Genomic DNA, 13,997 nt, shown 5'->3' with positions numbered 1-13,997 from the left:
GGAACTTATAGCCCAGAGCCAGCATTCTGCCCAGTCTCCAGTGGGCAGGAGGCTCACTGTGTCCCTTCCCCCCGACACAGTGGCCACACGGGCTCCCAGAGGGTCCTCTCTCCACGCTCACCTCCTGGTGAAACCCACCTCCCCTGGCTCCTCTCCTGCGCCAGCTTTAGTGGCTCTCGTGCGAAATGCTGCTGGCACAGACACGTCCTAAGCCCACTATGGCAGTCACTGAAAGGACCAAGGGTCCTCCCTGGAGGTTATTTTGAGTGCTCCTGAATTCAGCGTCCCCCCAGGTCCCTCCTGGTATCAGATGAGGGAGGGGGCTTCTCCCCTCTTCCTCCAGGTTCCCTACCAGTATCCATCCCCAAAGCACTTTCCTGGAAAGCCTTAAAGAGCCCGACAAGCTCACCAGATCCCATGAATTCAGGTTTCCTGGGGCTCGTGCCTCCTTCTCCAGGGAGACACAAGGGCCCTTCCTTGGCTCTCAGGCTCCAAGAAGAGGCTGAGGGCTTCTGCCTGCCCTCCCTACAGCAGCACCCATCAAGCTGTATCTGTCCGGCCTGGGCGGTAAGCTCCTGGGTCAGGGCCGTCTCCCCTCTACCACTATAGCCCAGAGCCAAGCCTGGGGTTAGCTTACCAAGGGTCAGCAGAGTGAAGGCTCTGACACTACAGATGAGGAGACAGGTTCCACCGCCTCAGGCGGGGACATCACAGCACAGAAAGAGAAAGGAACACAGCTAGTAGGTCCCAAGGGGACCATGCTCTGCATATAGGCTTTCATCTCACACCTCATTCACTGTAATTAAAATTATAAGCAAAAAAGACATCTCCAGCATTCTGGTCCCAGCGGAGAAACAATTTGGGGTAAGGCTGTGCCCAGATGGGCTTCCCTGGTGGCTCAGATGTAAACAACCTGCCTGCCGAGCAGACCAGGGTTCGATCCCTGGTTGGGAAGATCCCCTGGAGAAGGGCATGGCTACCCACTCCCGTATTCTTGCATAGAGAATTCCCTGGACAGAGGAGCCTGGTGGGCTAAAATCCACGGGGTAGAAAAAAGTCGGACACGACTAAGTGACTAAACAACAATAACAACAAGTGTTCAAATGGGGCACGAGAAAGACAAACAAGCTGGCAGGGGCCTAAGCAGCCCACGGCGGTCTCAGCCTGTGTGTGTGTCCGTGTGCGTGTGCGTGTTGGGAGGAGGGGAGGAATATGAGGTTTCGCTGAGGTCAGACATCTCCATCTCCTTGTGCAAAAAGAACCTAACACATTACCTAATGCCCTGACCATCCATGTCAGCATGAGCTGCCCACCCCGAGGACTTCCACATGCTTCTGTGGTCCTTGACGTCAAGAAGAAAGCAGCCTGGCTGGAAGGAAGACCCACTCACAGACCACCAGGCTGGAAGGAACACCTAACAAGTCAATGTCAGGGAATATGCATGGTACCCATCAGAGCTGAGGGCAAAGAGATGGTTTTAAATTCCACACACTCTTCTGGGAGGAGAGGAAGCAGAGAGCTGTGCACAAACAGTGGCCCCTTCACCTGAGCAGGAGGACTGATGCCCACTCTCTCCAGCAGGGCAACAGGGCCCTCGGCTCCACCAGCCACAAACCCAGCTCTGTCTGGTGTGCTGGGGACTCTGCTCACCCGAAACCACGGGTGCCTAGATGGCCCAGGCCACCGCGAGCCATCACCAAGGACTGGCTGGCAGCACACGTTTCCCGAGACAGGAGCAGGCCACGCACAGGCATCATCACTCGAGTTCCTCTGCGTTTGAGTTTATCTGAGTCCGTGGCTTTTGTTTGGCCCAGGCCGATTTGTTTACTAGCACTCAAGAATACCTCCCTCGGATCATCCTGCGAAGGGAGGAAGTGAGGAGGAGGCGGTGAGGAAATGCCTGGCGGTGGGGAGGAAAGAGAAGAGGACCACTGTGGTCGCCCGAGTGCTTTCTACAAAGCTCACCCTTCCCTGTGTCTGGCCCAGCCTGTGTAAACCCAGCACCTCCCCAGCGCTCACACATTCCTCCACTAACAGACATTCATACTGAATCCTCACGAGCTAGGAGGAACAACCCTTTCTATAAAGGAGAGAGCTGAGGCTCTGAGAGATGGTCCCCGGTATGACCGGGACAGCACTGCCATTCCAGTGCTGACCAGAGCATCGCTCCACCACACCGGGATGCCCTGAGCAATCACGGCACCCGGGAGGTGGAGGCAGCTGGCTTCCCAAGCCTCGGGGGGAAGGCTAGCTGGGTGCCTCCCTCTTTGAATTAGTTTCTAATACAGATCTCAGAAACAAGCTGACCCAGGGACAGAAGACCCCATGGAAGACGGCAATCCCCGTGGCCTCTGCCCACGCTCCTTGGCCCTTACCCTTGAGAAGCAGCAAGTAGCTGGGGAGGGCTTCAGCTCGCTCTCTCAGACAGATGGAAAGACAGACAGCCTTAATTCCTCATCCAGGGAGAGTCGGTGCTATGGCGAAGCCATCTCTGGGGCTGACCATGGGAACGACGATGATGAAATGGGGTGGGCTGAGGTGCCCAGGACACAGCAGCTGTCGGGAGCCAACCCCGGCATCCGGATGTGGAGACTGACCGCCTTCCTCCGAGAGGTGGGCAGCACAGCCCACACAGAAAAGACACCTCTCAGCCACTCGGACCTCTCACAAAGCCCAGACGCTTCCACAGCGTCAGGCTGACGATACCTCCTGACGCTGGGAGGCGGTTCATTCCTCTGCAGCCCCTCTCCAGCCCCCCCACACACTCATGTGAGAAAGGGAGCAAGTGACAGGCTTGTATTTCTGTAATTTAGCATTAAAGTCCTCTTGTCATGATGAAGCACAGTATTTACCTACAAGTTTTTTTTTTTTTTTTTTAGCATAGAAGACTCAAAAGAACAAAGAAATCTGAAAATCAAAAAGGAAAAATCACTGCACATAAAATGGGGAAATGGCTTTTTTGGCTGAATTCTACAATGGTCAGATCTCTAGACGTTTTGTTTTTAAGAAAAGTTGTTCTTTTCCTTCAAGGATAACGCCTTCATTTCCCTGTGGCCATCCACGTTAGTATGACCCGCCCACCCTGAGGACTCCCACGAGCTTCCATGGTCCTCAATGCCAGGAAGAAAGCAGGTGAAATCTCCAATTTCTGTGAAACTGGACCTGCCCCTCAAAGATGTCAGGCACTAGACATGCCCAGAATGACTTTCTAAAGCTTTACCTCGAGCACCCTTCATACAGTAATAAAGCCATGAGGTAGGAAGGGCAGAAATCAGCTCAGTTTCAGACATGGACACGGAGCGGAGATGGGCGAGGGCCTGGGTGGGGCCCTCCAGCCAGCATGGCAAAGCTGACTCGTGCGATAGGTGTCCTGGGCCCAAACCCAACACCCTTTCCCATCCCTGCCCTCCTGTGGAGGCGGGAGGGAGAGTTGCAGCAGTCACTCCGTGCCCAGAGCAGGGCATGTTCAGAAGTCCTGTGGGTGATGGCACCCGTGGGGGGAGTATGGAGGGCTATGGTGGGGGGCAGGGATGAGGAGGGGGTCCGGGCGGCACGGCGTACCTGCAGTGGTGGGCTCGGTCAGGCTTGATGCTGCAGCACTTGGGACATTTGTACACCACCTGCCCAGGCTTCAGCTGTAAACTCTCGATGAATTCTTTAGTGGCATTTCCTTTGGGGACTGCCCCCTGTAAGGAAGAGAGACGTTGGGGTCAGGCTAGGGGTGCCCTCGGTTGTGACATACCACGGAGGCGGCCGTCATTCGAAAGTAGCAGCTCCACGCAAGGGGACAGGACATCTTCATGCCAACAACATGTGGATTCTGTTCAGAGTTATGCCAACACCGATGATAAGAATTTACCCTGGGAAAATTACCCTAGGAAAAGTGAATAATTGTCCACACTGGACAGTTACATCATTTCTGATGACCTTCTATTTCCATTCTACTAAAACTGTTTTTACTGAATGCATCCTCTCCTATGTATCAGTAAATATTTCACTGAGGATCTGACTCATCAACTACTATTTTGGCCTACATTAGATTTCCCAGGGACTGCTTCAGTTCTTGCAAATGTTCACTGGGGATTATCACATCAAACAGTCCAGTTCACCCAGGTCAAAATTCACATCTCTGAATGTTACTGAATCAAGTGTTATCTTCTTTTTCACCAGGACTATTGTCATGGATTGGTAATCTGTGTTTAGTTCTTAGGAATCCACAAATATTCAAATATTCAACGTGCTCTCCACACCAAGATGCTGAAAACCAGACGTGACCCAGGAAAATGATCAGCTCTGTGGTGGTGGGGAGGCTAGGGGTGGAATGAAGTGGGGTGAGGGTGGGGCATATAGAGAGGCTAACCTTTGTAATTTTTTTTTTTTTTAATTTACAAAGCTGGGAGATAAACACATGAATGGTCATCATATTATCCTTGATACCCTTTTGACTGTCTCAAGTAGTTCATTATAATTTTTTCTAAAAGTTCAAAAGAGAAGTAAAAAAAATCTGGTCTGTAAAATACAGATACCAGATACCAGAAGAACCGATATCAGAAGAACCCATCACAGAAATTTTAAAAGCAAACAAACTTTGGTAGGCAAGGACTACCTGGTGCATACAAGGTCATATAGGACAGAGTTGCGCGAACTTCCCTGACAGTAAAAGAATCCACCTGCAATCCAGGAGACCCAGGTTCGATCCCTGGGTCGGGAATAGCCCCTGGAGAAAGCAATGGCAACCCACTCCAGTATTCTTGCCTGGAGAATTCCATGGACAGAGGAGCCTGGTGGGCTACAGTCCATGGGGTCACAAAGAGTTGGACATGAATGAGCGACCAACAATTGACATCAAATATGCCATAAAAGTACACAGTTATTGACACAGGAAACATCTATGATACACTGTTAAAGGGAAAAGGAGATTCTCAAACAGCAAGTAGACTACAAGCCCATTTTGGTAAAAATCACACTTACACAAATACAGACACACACGTGCGTGTCAAGTACTAATGGTTATCTCGTAGTAAAATCACAGTAATTTTTAATTAACTTAAAACTATATTTCTTAAATATTCCAGTATGAACATGTGGCTTCTACAATAAGGAAAAAAACTCATTTGAAAAACCAGGAAAAACAGATACTCAGGAAGGAGCTATCCAAAGCAGGAGTATGAGCAGCTTTGCTGAATTCTGTAACCGAGGTGCTGCGACGTGTCTCATCCTGAGACAGCTGAGGATCCCCCTTAAGGCACCGGTGGAGCATCAGGGTCTGGAAGTCTTCAGAGGCAAACCAGGGCCCAGACCACCCTGATGGACTTTGAAAGGGGCCTGGGAAGGGCGCTGACCCAGGAAGAAGGGTTGCAGGAAAGTCCAGAGGACTGTATTTTAAATTCTCTTTAATGTAAAAAAGCAACTGAGTTTGGGCAACCACATGACCTTTCATGGATCCTGAAGCCAAAATCCGCATCTGGCAGTCACTGTTGTCATGTGTACGAGAGAAAAGCACTAAGAACATCGTCTCCCCAAGGAGATGAGGCAATGGGGCGGTTTTCCTAAATGGAAGTTGCTTTTGGTTTTTCCCCTAGGTCCCGTGTTTAAGGTCCCTGCCACCAGAATCTGCTGTAAACCTCAGGAGACCCCTCTCCCCCCATAAAGGCTACAAGAGCTTTACATCACCAAGGGCAACTGGAGCTCTCTTTTGGTCTCATTACCGCCTGCTATTCCAGATCCCAGCCAGAGAAACATCGATTCAAGAGCACAGCCTTTTTTCCAAAAGTTTCCCTTCCGTGGAACTCCCTCTTGCACACATCTCCTTGGAGGCACACTCCCATCCAGGCGAGACCCCACCCACCCAGGAAGCCCCCCTCGCAGAGCTAGAGACAGCCCGACCAGTCCCTGAGCTGAGGGTTCCGTCCTTCCTCCCTCTCTCTGTCCTTCTTTAAAAACAAACAAACAAACAGGCTCTTCTGGGCTCATCTCCGCAGATTCCAGAAGGTACTGGTTCATGGTAAGGAAGTTTGTTCCATTTGATTCTTGGTAAGACAACACTGAGTTGGAAGGCCCGCCGAGACACTTCTGCCGGTTGTCGCACGGTTGTCGCACTTGCACTAAGAGAAACACCCTCCACATCCACCCGCCACTTATATCTCACAGGGATGGCTCCAGGCTCCATGTCACCACACCCCGGCAGAGCAAAACTTACTCATCTTTTCCTCATTTCCAAAGTAATACTTGTTCACGACTTTTAAAATGCAGAGAGAAGAGAAAATTAAAATGGGGAAAGCCGTTTTATTTTCTGATTCTATCATCCAAAGATTAGTACTACTAACATTTTCGAGTACAGGCTTCCAGTCTTTTCTCCTTGTACACAGTAAGCTGTGTGTGCTAAGTCGCTTCGGTCGTGTCTGACTCTTTGCCATCCTGTGGACGACAGCCCACCAGGCTCCTCTGTTTCATGGGATGTCATAGGCAAGAATACTGGAGTGGGTTGCTCTGGCCTCCTCCAGGGGATCTCCCCAACCCAGGGGTCGAACCCACGTCTCTTACACCTCCTGCATTGGCAGGTGGGTTCTTTACTACTCATGCCACCTGGGAAGCCCACATGGTAAGCTAAAACACTTTTTAAAAAATCGATACACCCATAAAAAATGCTCATACACTTCTAAAACCCATTTCATCCTGCAGTGGAATCCATTTGAATCTGGGGGCAGGAGGCATGATATGCCTCCACCATCCATTCCCTTCAGTGGCTAGCCCAAACTTCCAGTACCTTCCTCGACCCCTACTCACTTCCCTGTCCACATCAGAGGACACTGAGGCTGCTGAAGTAACCCCCTCCAGACTCCTCCTCTCCCTACCCCCATCCCTGGACACCCAGGGGCTCATCCGTCTACCTCGGGGCTTTCCCTTCTTTGAGCTCTTAGAGGAGCCTCCAGGCTCTCCCCATCACAGCTAAGCTTCTCCGGGGTTGCGTGTGCTCTGCTCACCCCTGACTCCGTTTCATGCTCTCTGGCCCCTATTGCCTCAGTAACAGGGAACCACTCTCACCAGGTCAATGAGCAACTCCCTGTGGCCAAGTCCCAAGGTCGGTCCTCCGCCCTCTCTTACTGATCCCTCGCCTGTCACTCTCCTGCGGCTGCTCCACGCCCTCGGGGTCTCCGCCCATCCTGGACCTGGGTGTTCCTCGGGGCTCCACCAGCTGCCCTCAACCCCGTTCACCCTGCACTCCCCAGACAACCTTCCCCCGCCACCAGCTCCAACTCGGACTTCTTTTGCAGCTGAACATCTTTTACCTGGTTGTTCAAAAGCATTCAGACAAAATAATCCAACCCCTTCCCCTCCTCCCAATTCAACCTGCTAGAACTGACCCCACCCCTTGCTCCCCAAACTCTCCTTCCTATTCTCCCCTCAGCCCCCCGCCCCGGCCCACGGGACACCCATCTGCCTGGTCACTGGGGGCAGAAGCCCACTTGTCATCCTCAATTCTTCTAACCCTCCGCCCCACACTCCCACCTACTCCACTGAGTCACCGTGATCCCGTATTATGCCCCGCCTCCAATATCCCGCCCTCCACGCCATGCTCATGGCCTTAGTTGAGCCCCATCACCGTGCATCCCAGATACTAGAGTCCCCAGGTCTGCCTGCCTCCAGGCTCTCCCTCGCATCTGGCAGCCTCACCTCTATGCCTCCCCCTAACTGTTTTCCAGAGTCAACTTTCTAAAATGTGAATCTGATCATGTTATTCCCTTTGCCTAAATAAAGCCTTCCCTGGATCCCCAGAGCCCTCACGTGGTACAGAGTCCAGGCTCCTAGGCAGCGCCCAGGTAAGGTCACTGAGACCCAGCCCTGAACCACCCGTTCAGTGTCATCTCCCTCCTGAGAGCCCCACCCCCTGGACGAGCCCAGGGCTCTGTGCTCTGCAAGTCTCCCTCTTGCGCCCTCTGGGACCCACACCAGCACCTCCCTCCGGTCTCTCAGGCTCGTCCCTGCCTCCTGCTCGTGTGTCAGATGCTCAGTCGTGTCCGACTCTTTGCGACCCATGGACTCCAGCCCACTAGGCTGCTCTGTCCATGGAATCCTCCAAGCAAGAACACGAGTGGGTTGCCATTTCCTTCTCCAGGGGATCTTCCGGATTCAGGGATCGAACCTGCGTCTCCTGATCAGGCAGACAGATTCTTTACCACCTGAGCCACAAGGGAGGCCCTGCGCCTGCGCCAAACCTGGACCACACCCTCTGCCTTCTAACGGCCCCAGGCCACGCCCGAGCAGGGCCACCACCTGGGCTTCATGCTACCACAGTTTCTACTGTCTCGTAACACCTATCATTTAACTATGCACTGATCTCTTCTACATGACTGTAAATTCCTGGAGGACAGGGACAATGTCTTTAATCTGCAGCCCAGTGAATTGCCCAGGGCCTAGCAGGCAGCAAGTCTTCAATAAATCCAAGCCGAGTTAATAGCGATGATGTAACAGACATTTATTGATTGCTTCTATGCCAGGTACACTTCCAAGGGCTTCGCTGTACACTGTCAATTAATTCTGACAATAAACCTATGAGGGAGAGACTACGATATTCCTCATATTATAGATGAGGTAACTAAGGCAGAAAAGTTAAGCAAGTTTCTGAGATCGCGTGGCTAGTAAGTAGCAGAAGCAGGATTCACACCCATGTCCAGAATCTAATGGAAATCAGCCCTGAACATTCATTGGAAGGACTGATGCTGAAGCTGAAGCTCCAATACTTTGGGCACCTGATGTGAAGAACTGACTCATTGGAAAAGACCCTGATGCTGGGAAAGACTGAGGGCGGGAAGAGAAGGGGGTGACAGAGGATGAGATGGCTGGATGGTATCATACTCAATGGATATGAGTTTGAGCAAACTCTGGGAGATGGTGAAGGATAGGGATGCCTGGCATGCTGCAGTCCATGGAGTTGCAGAGAGTCAGACGTGACTGAGCAACTGAACAACAACAATCAAAAAACAACTTATGTATTTATTAGATATTTCTATTAACTGATTGAAGAGACCTTTGAATTGCCTTGATGCCATAACACCATTCCCCTGCTAAGAACTGTCTCACTACACGAACATTAAGACTGAAACAGACCCCAGATGATAAGGCCTCCTTTAATTAGTATCCAGGATAATACGATGATATAAAAAGGACACACTTGGAAAGCAGAGGAGACAGGTTACCAAGAGGCACCACCCATTCCATTTCAGGCAACAAGTACGAAGACTTGGTACACTGTCTCAGGGGCCACGGGATCACAGCCCCTGCACACTGGCTGGTCTGGGCAGGAGCTCTGCCCCTACCAGAACAGGTGACCAGCCTGGCCTGAGCTGCAAGGCCACCTGTCTCCTCCACAGAAAGGCAGGGGCTGGGCAACCCCTAAGTTCGTCACCCTCTTCTCTCTGGAGCTAGACACATATTCTGGCTGGGGTTGATGGATTACTCAGTGGCAGGTATGAGAAGCTGCCAGGCACAAGGGAGAACATAGTACCCTCCTCAAGCGGACCCACCCAGGGAAAGTGCCAGGGCCTGGGGGCCAAGTGCACGAGGCCCTTCTCTATCTGCGTCCAGCACTCAGCGCCCACACACACCTCACGGCACTCGGGGCGGCCCTGCGCTGCTCGCCCTGTGTTTCCATGGGCCTGACATCATTCTGCCGAGGGACGAGCCTGAGCAGACACTCACTAAGCTCACTGAGAGAGACTCCAGAAGGGACGAGCAACTGCACGCTGCAGTGAGGCCCGTTATTCCAGTTTCCGCGGCTGAAACTCCAGTTGCAGGCCTGCGGTGGTCTCAGATAGTCACGTGAGGCCTGTTTATAACCAGGTGTTCACAGGGCGGGGTCCAAAGGCAGGGAGGGGCACCGGCAGCAGACAGACAACTTTTCTTTCCCTTCACGATGTGGTTAAACCGAACAGATTTCTAGTCCTCTTGTTCTCTAATCTCAGATTTGAGGTAATAAACAATTAGGTCCAAAGAGTGGAGGGGGAAAAAAAAGGCAACTGATCCTAAGGTTGCCACAACTGCTGTGATCGTGCAGTATACCTGGCTTTGGGCTTCCAGAAGACAGGACGGAAAGAAATCAGCTCTGAGCTTTAAGCATCTGCGGGAGACAGACACTGTCCCAGGCCTGAAGCTGTTGTTATTTTGGGGCTGCACCGGGTCTTTGCGCATGGGCTTTCTCTAACTGTGGCGAGGAGGCGCTCCTCTTTGCTGTAGTGTGGGGCTTCTCACTGCAGTGTGTGCGTGCGTCTGTGCTAAGTCACTTCAGTTGTGTCTGACTCTGTGCGACCCCGTGGACTGTGGCCCGCCAGGCTCCTCTGTCCAGGGGATTCTCCAGGCAACAAAACTGGAGAGGGTTGGCATGCGCTTCTCTTGGGAACCTTCCTGACCCAAGGATCAACCCCGCATCTCTTGCGTCTCCTGCATTGGCAGGCGGGTTCTTTACCACTAGGACCACCCTGGAAGCCCTCTCCTTGCAGTGGCTTCTCTTACTGCAGTGCACAGGCTCTATAGCGTGCAGCCTCAGCAGCTGTGGTGCACGGGCTTAGCTGCCTCGAGGCATGTGGGGGTCTTCTCCAAGCAGGGATCGAACCCATGTCCCCGGCATTGGCAGGCAGATTCTTAACCACTGGACCCTCAGGGAAGCCACCCAGAACTACATTTTAAACGGAATCCTTCAGGATTCCTGAGGATTCCAGCATTCCCAGGATGAGTACTTATAACAGGAAAAGGACATGTGGTGAAATCGGGATGGGGCGGGGAGAGAGAAGGAGCCGAGGTAAGAGCTGGAGTCCCGGCTGTCTTCAAGGGGCGGCCTCCTCCGGGCCAGTGGTGCCACTCCGGACCTCTCTACGTCTGAAGTGTTTTAGGAACACAGAGAGCTCCTCTGAGGACATCGCTCAAACACCAGTCTGCTGTGTGTGCCCACACCCCGCCCCCTCCAGGCAGGACCCTCTCACCCCTGCTCAAAGGGGAGCTCCGCCTCCATGCCCGCTCTGCCTCCACACAGGCCCAGCCCTCTTACCCCGCTGCTCAAAGAGGAGCTCCGCATCCAGGCCCGTCCTTTCTTCCCTTTTCTGTTCAAGCTCTCCGTGGAGCCGTTTACAACTACATTGGAGTAAGTGACTGCTACATGGTCCAGAAAGCTGTAGTGGTTGTGACTTGTTCTGATGCTACATTTGGAATAAGAATATCAGAGCTCAAAGTGGTACCAGGAACTGTGGGAGACTATAGGAGGGGTTTTTTTTTGGCACGCGCCGGGGTGGGGGGTCGGGGGGGAAGGGGTGTTCTTTTACTAGTAATACTAACAAACCAAAATGATACACAGTGCATACTGTTATACACTGTTTGTGCCTTAGGACACAAGTTTTTCTGACCAATATACAATGTATACGTTATGATACATTGTTTATAACCTCTGGGCATAAACTTTTCTGAAAAATTATACACAGCATGAATTGACCTACAAAACATTACAGCCCTACAGGAAACTCCTTAGAATCCTGAAGTGATGTCTTTCTAAAACCAGACCCTGCCTGCAGTGTTAATAAGGCGCCCCTAGTGTCTGCTTTCAGGGTGAGATCTGGGCTTCCAGCTCCGCCCCTTGGAACCTGGCGCGGGGGTGTCCTGGGGCTCTGCAGCCCACCTGTCTCTGTTTTGCATAAGATGTCACCTGCTGGGACGGGGACAGGCAGGAGGCCACATGAGGAGCCTGAGACAGGGCAGGTCGGCAGGACGTGCTCTGAGCGGCTCCCCTACTGCTGTGGGCATTTATTTGACAGAGGCTTTACTGCTTGTTTGCCCAGTTTTCTTTGGAGCCAATGGCAAGACACACCTCTGAGAAGCTGGGTGGCGTCTGGGATATGACAACTCCAGCTCTCACGAGTTTGGGGTTGGAAGCCGAGCAACAGGCCAGTGAGGCTCATTCTCTCCTGCATCTGACTGCCAGGGGCCAGGCTGAGGAAGATCTGGCGGGGGCACCATGGAGGGGTTAAAGAACATACACACGTGAGGGCAGCAGGAGTGCCAGGGCGGAAGCCTCCTCTCCCTCCCGCCTGACATCCAACACCTTCTATTCATAGAAACCAGTAACCTCCCTCCACACTCTAGGCTCTGACCCCCAATCCCCACCAGCCCCAGACCTGGCTACCTACTGCCCATCTGGCGCCCCTGCTTCCACATAAAAGACCTGCAGTTTGGCCGGAACAGAAGCCTTGATTTCTCCTCCAAAATCTGATCTCCCCAGGCTCTCCCATCCAACAAGCGGCACCAGCAGATCTCCCAGCTGCTCCAGCCAAGACTCTGGAAGGCACCCTCCCTGATCCCTCACGCCTCCTGCCACTCTGGTGGTTCTCAGATCTGGCTGAATAGGAGGGACACCTGGGAGCTCTAAAGCACCAACCCCAGGGCCCCACCCCAGACCAATCAGAGTAGAATCTCTGGGGGCGGGCCCACGGCACCAGTACTTTTCAGAAGCTGCCCAAGGGGATTCTAATGTGCGGGCAAACCTGAGCACTGATGGCTTCAAACATATTCGGAGCCCAGCAGCTTCTCCTCCCCCCACCTCACCGCTTCCACCTTGGTCTGAGCCACCACCACGTCCAGCCTGGCCCACTGCACAGTTCTCACCTTCCTGTTTCTCCCGGCTGCACCTCAGTCCCCCCATCGCAGGCCAGGCGGTACCCTTTTCAAAACCAGGTCACATCACGCCTCTTGGATGGCTTCTCACCAAGGTTCTCACGAGGCCCCAGGCCCTACCCGGCCTGGCTTCCGCAGCCCTCCCTGCCTCTTCCAGCCCCTCTCACCCCCACCCACCATGCTCTGGTCAGCCTGGTGTGAGTCCTGTTTCTCAAACATGCCAACCACGCTCCTGTCTCTGGGCCTCTGTACCTGTCCTCTGTCTGCAAGGTGCTGCCTGAGCACTGCTTCATGTCACTTAGGACTCAGGGGTCCTTCTCAGATCACCTTCCTGCAAATGGTCTGGTTCACTCCAGAAAAGTCCCCACCAGAGCCCCTGGATCTTTAAAAGCCCTTTTCGCTCCCTGGAATTGCCTTGTTCTTTCACTTGTTCTTCACTGCCCGACACCCTAGGCTGGGAGGTGGGCAGGAGGGCAGGGATCGCGGTCTGCCTCGCTCACAGCTGAACTGACTGCTCAGGACCCTGAATATGGTAGGCACCCAACACGGACTGGCATTCATTTGACCCCAGCCTGCAGTGCCCACTCACTGCTGCCGGGGATCCTTGTACAGTGTCAACCTGATCTCATCACTCCTGTGTTTAAAATCCTCAGTGCCTCTTGATGGCCCCCATTATCCCACTCCTACCCCACTTCTTTGGCACTCTGGCCACGTGACCAACCCAAATCCATCCTCCTGGGTTCTCTTCACTCCAGACCACCACACCCCAACACTCGTGTGTCTCTGTGCACGCTGCTCCCTGAGCCTGGAACGCTCACAGTGTCTTCCCAGCCCCCCCACCTCACCTTCCCTGCCCCTGTCCACTGTTCTGATCAGAGCTGGCCTGGGCGCCACCTCCTCCAGGCAGCCCCCCTTCCTAAGCTGGTGATTTCTTTCACACCTACTCATGCTTCCTTTTGCCGCAGCCTTCATCACACAGGGTGGACCTCACCTGTCAGGGCACCGTGAGGGAAGAAAGCATGCCTGGGGCCCAGCAGACAGCAGGATTATAAGCTGAGACAAATAACGTCTTTTAGTCTTGTGCCCTTTAGCAAGGGCACTGGGAAAACCAGTGAATGAGCCCGTAAGTTGCTTCCAGTACGGTCAAGTTGATGCTGCTGGGAAAACCGTTCGTATCCTTGTGTTTGGGGGCACTTATAACCTTATACTTCGTTTCCTTCAGGTGACAAGTGTTCCAACAATCCCACAAGCAGTGCTAACACTCGGTCAACAGGCCCCTGCCTGCCAGCGTGTGCCATCTCCACAGGCGCATGTGCGAGCAGACTTGTGACCGAGCTGGGCAC

General features: G+C 53.0%; 1 protein-coding gene across 6 annotated transcripts in view; it reads right to left on the bottom strand.

Moving 5' to 3' along the window:
- The window catches only part of ZDHHC3 (zinc finger, DHHC-type containing 3), a 68,496-nt gene that overhangs the window by 31,687 nt on the left and 22,812 nt on the right, over positions 1-13,997 (bottom strand). For all 6 annotated transcript variants that reach the window (XM_010862426.1, XM_010862421.1, XM_010862420.1 and 3 more), the window contains exon 3: positions 3,562-3,686. In XM_010862426.1, coding sequence (XP_010860728.1) covers positions 3,562-3,686 — 125 coding nt within the window. The remainder of the gene's footprint in view (positions 1-3,561; positions 3,687-13,997) is intronic.

The sequence above is a fragment of the Bison bison genome, unplaced genomic scaffold, assembly GCF_000754665.1.
Source record: "Bison bison bison isolate TAMUID 2011002044 unplaced genomic scaffold, Bison_UMD1.0 scf7180017864482, whole genome shotgun sequence".
Lineage (NCBI taxonomy): Eukaryota > Metazoa > Chordata > Mammalia > Artiodactyla > Bovidae > Bison > Bison bison.
Note: the sequence above shows the minus strand (reverse complement) of the source record. Positions and strands in the feature narration are given on the sequence as shown.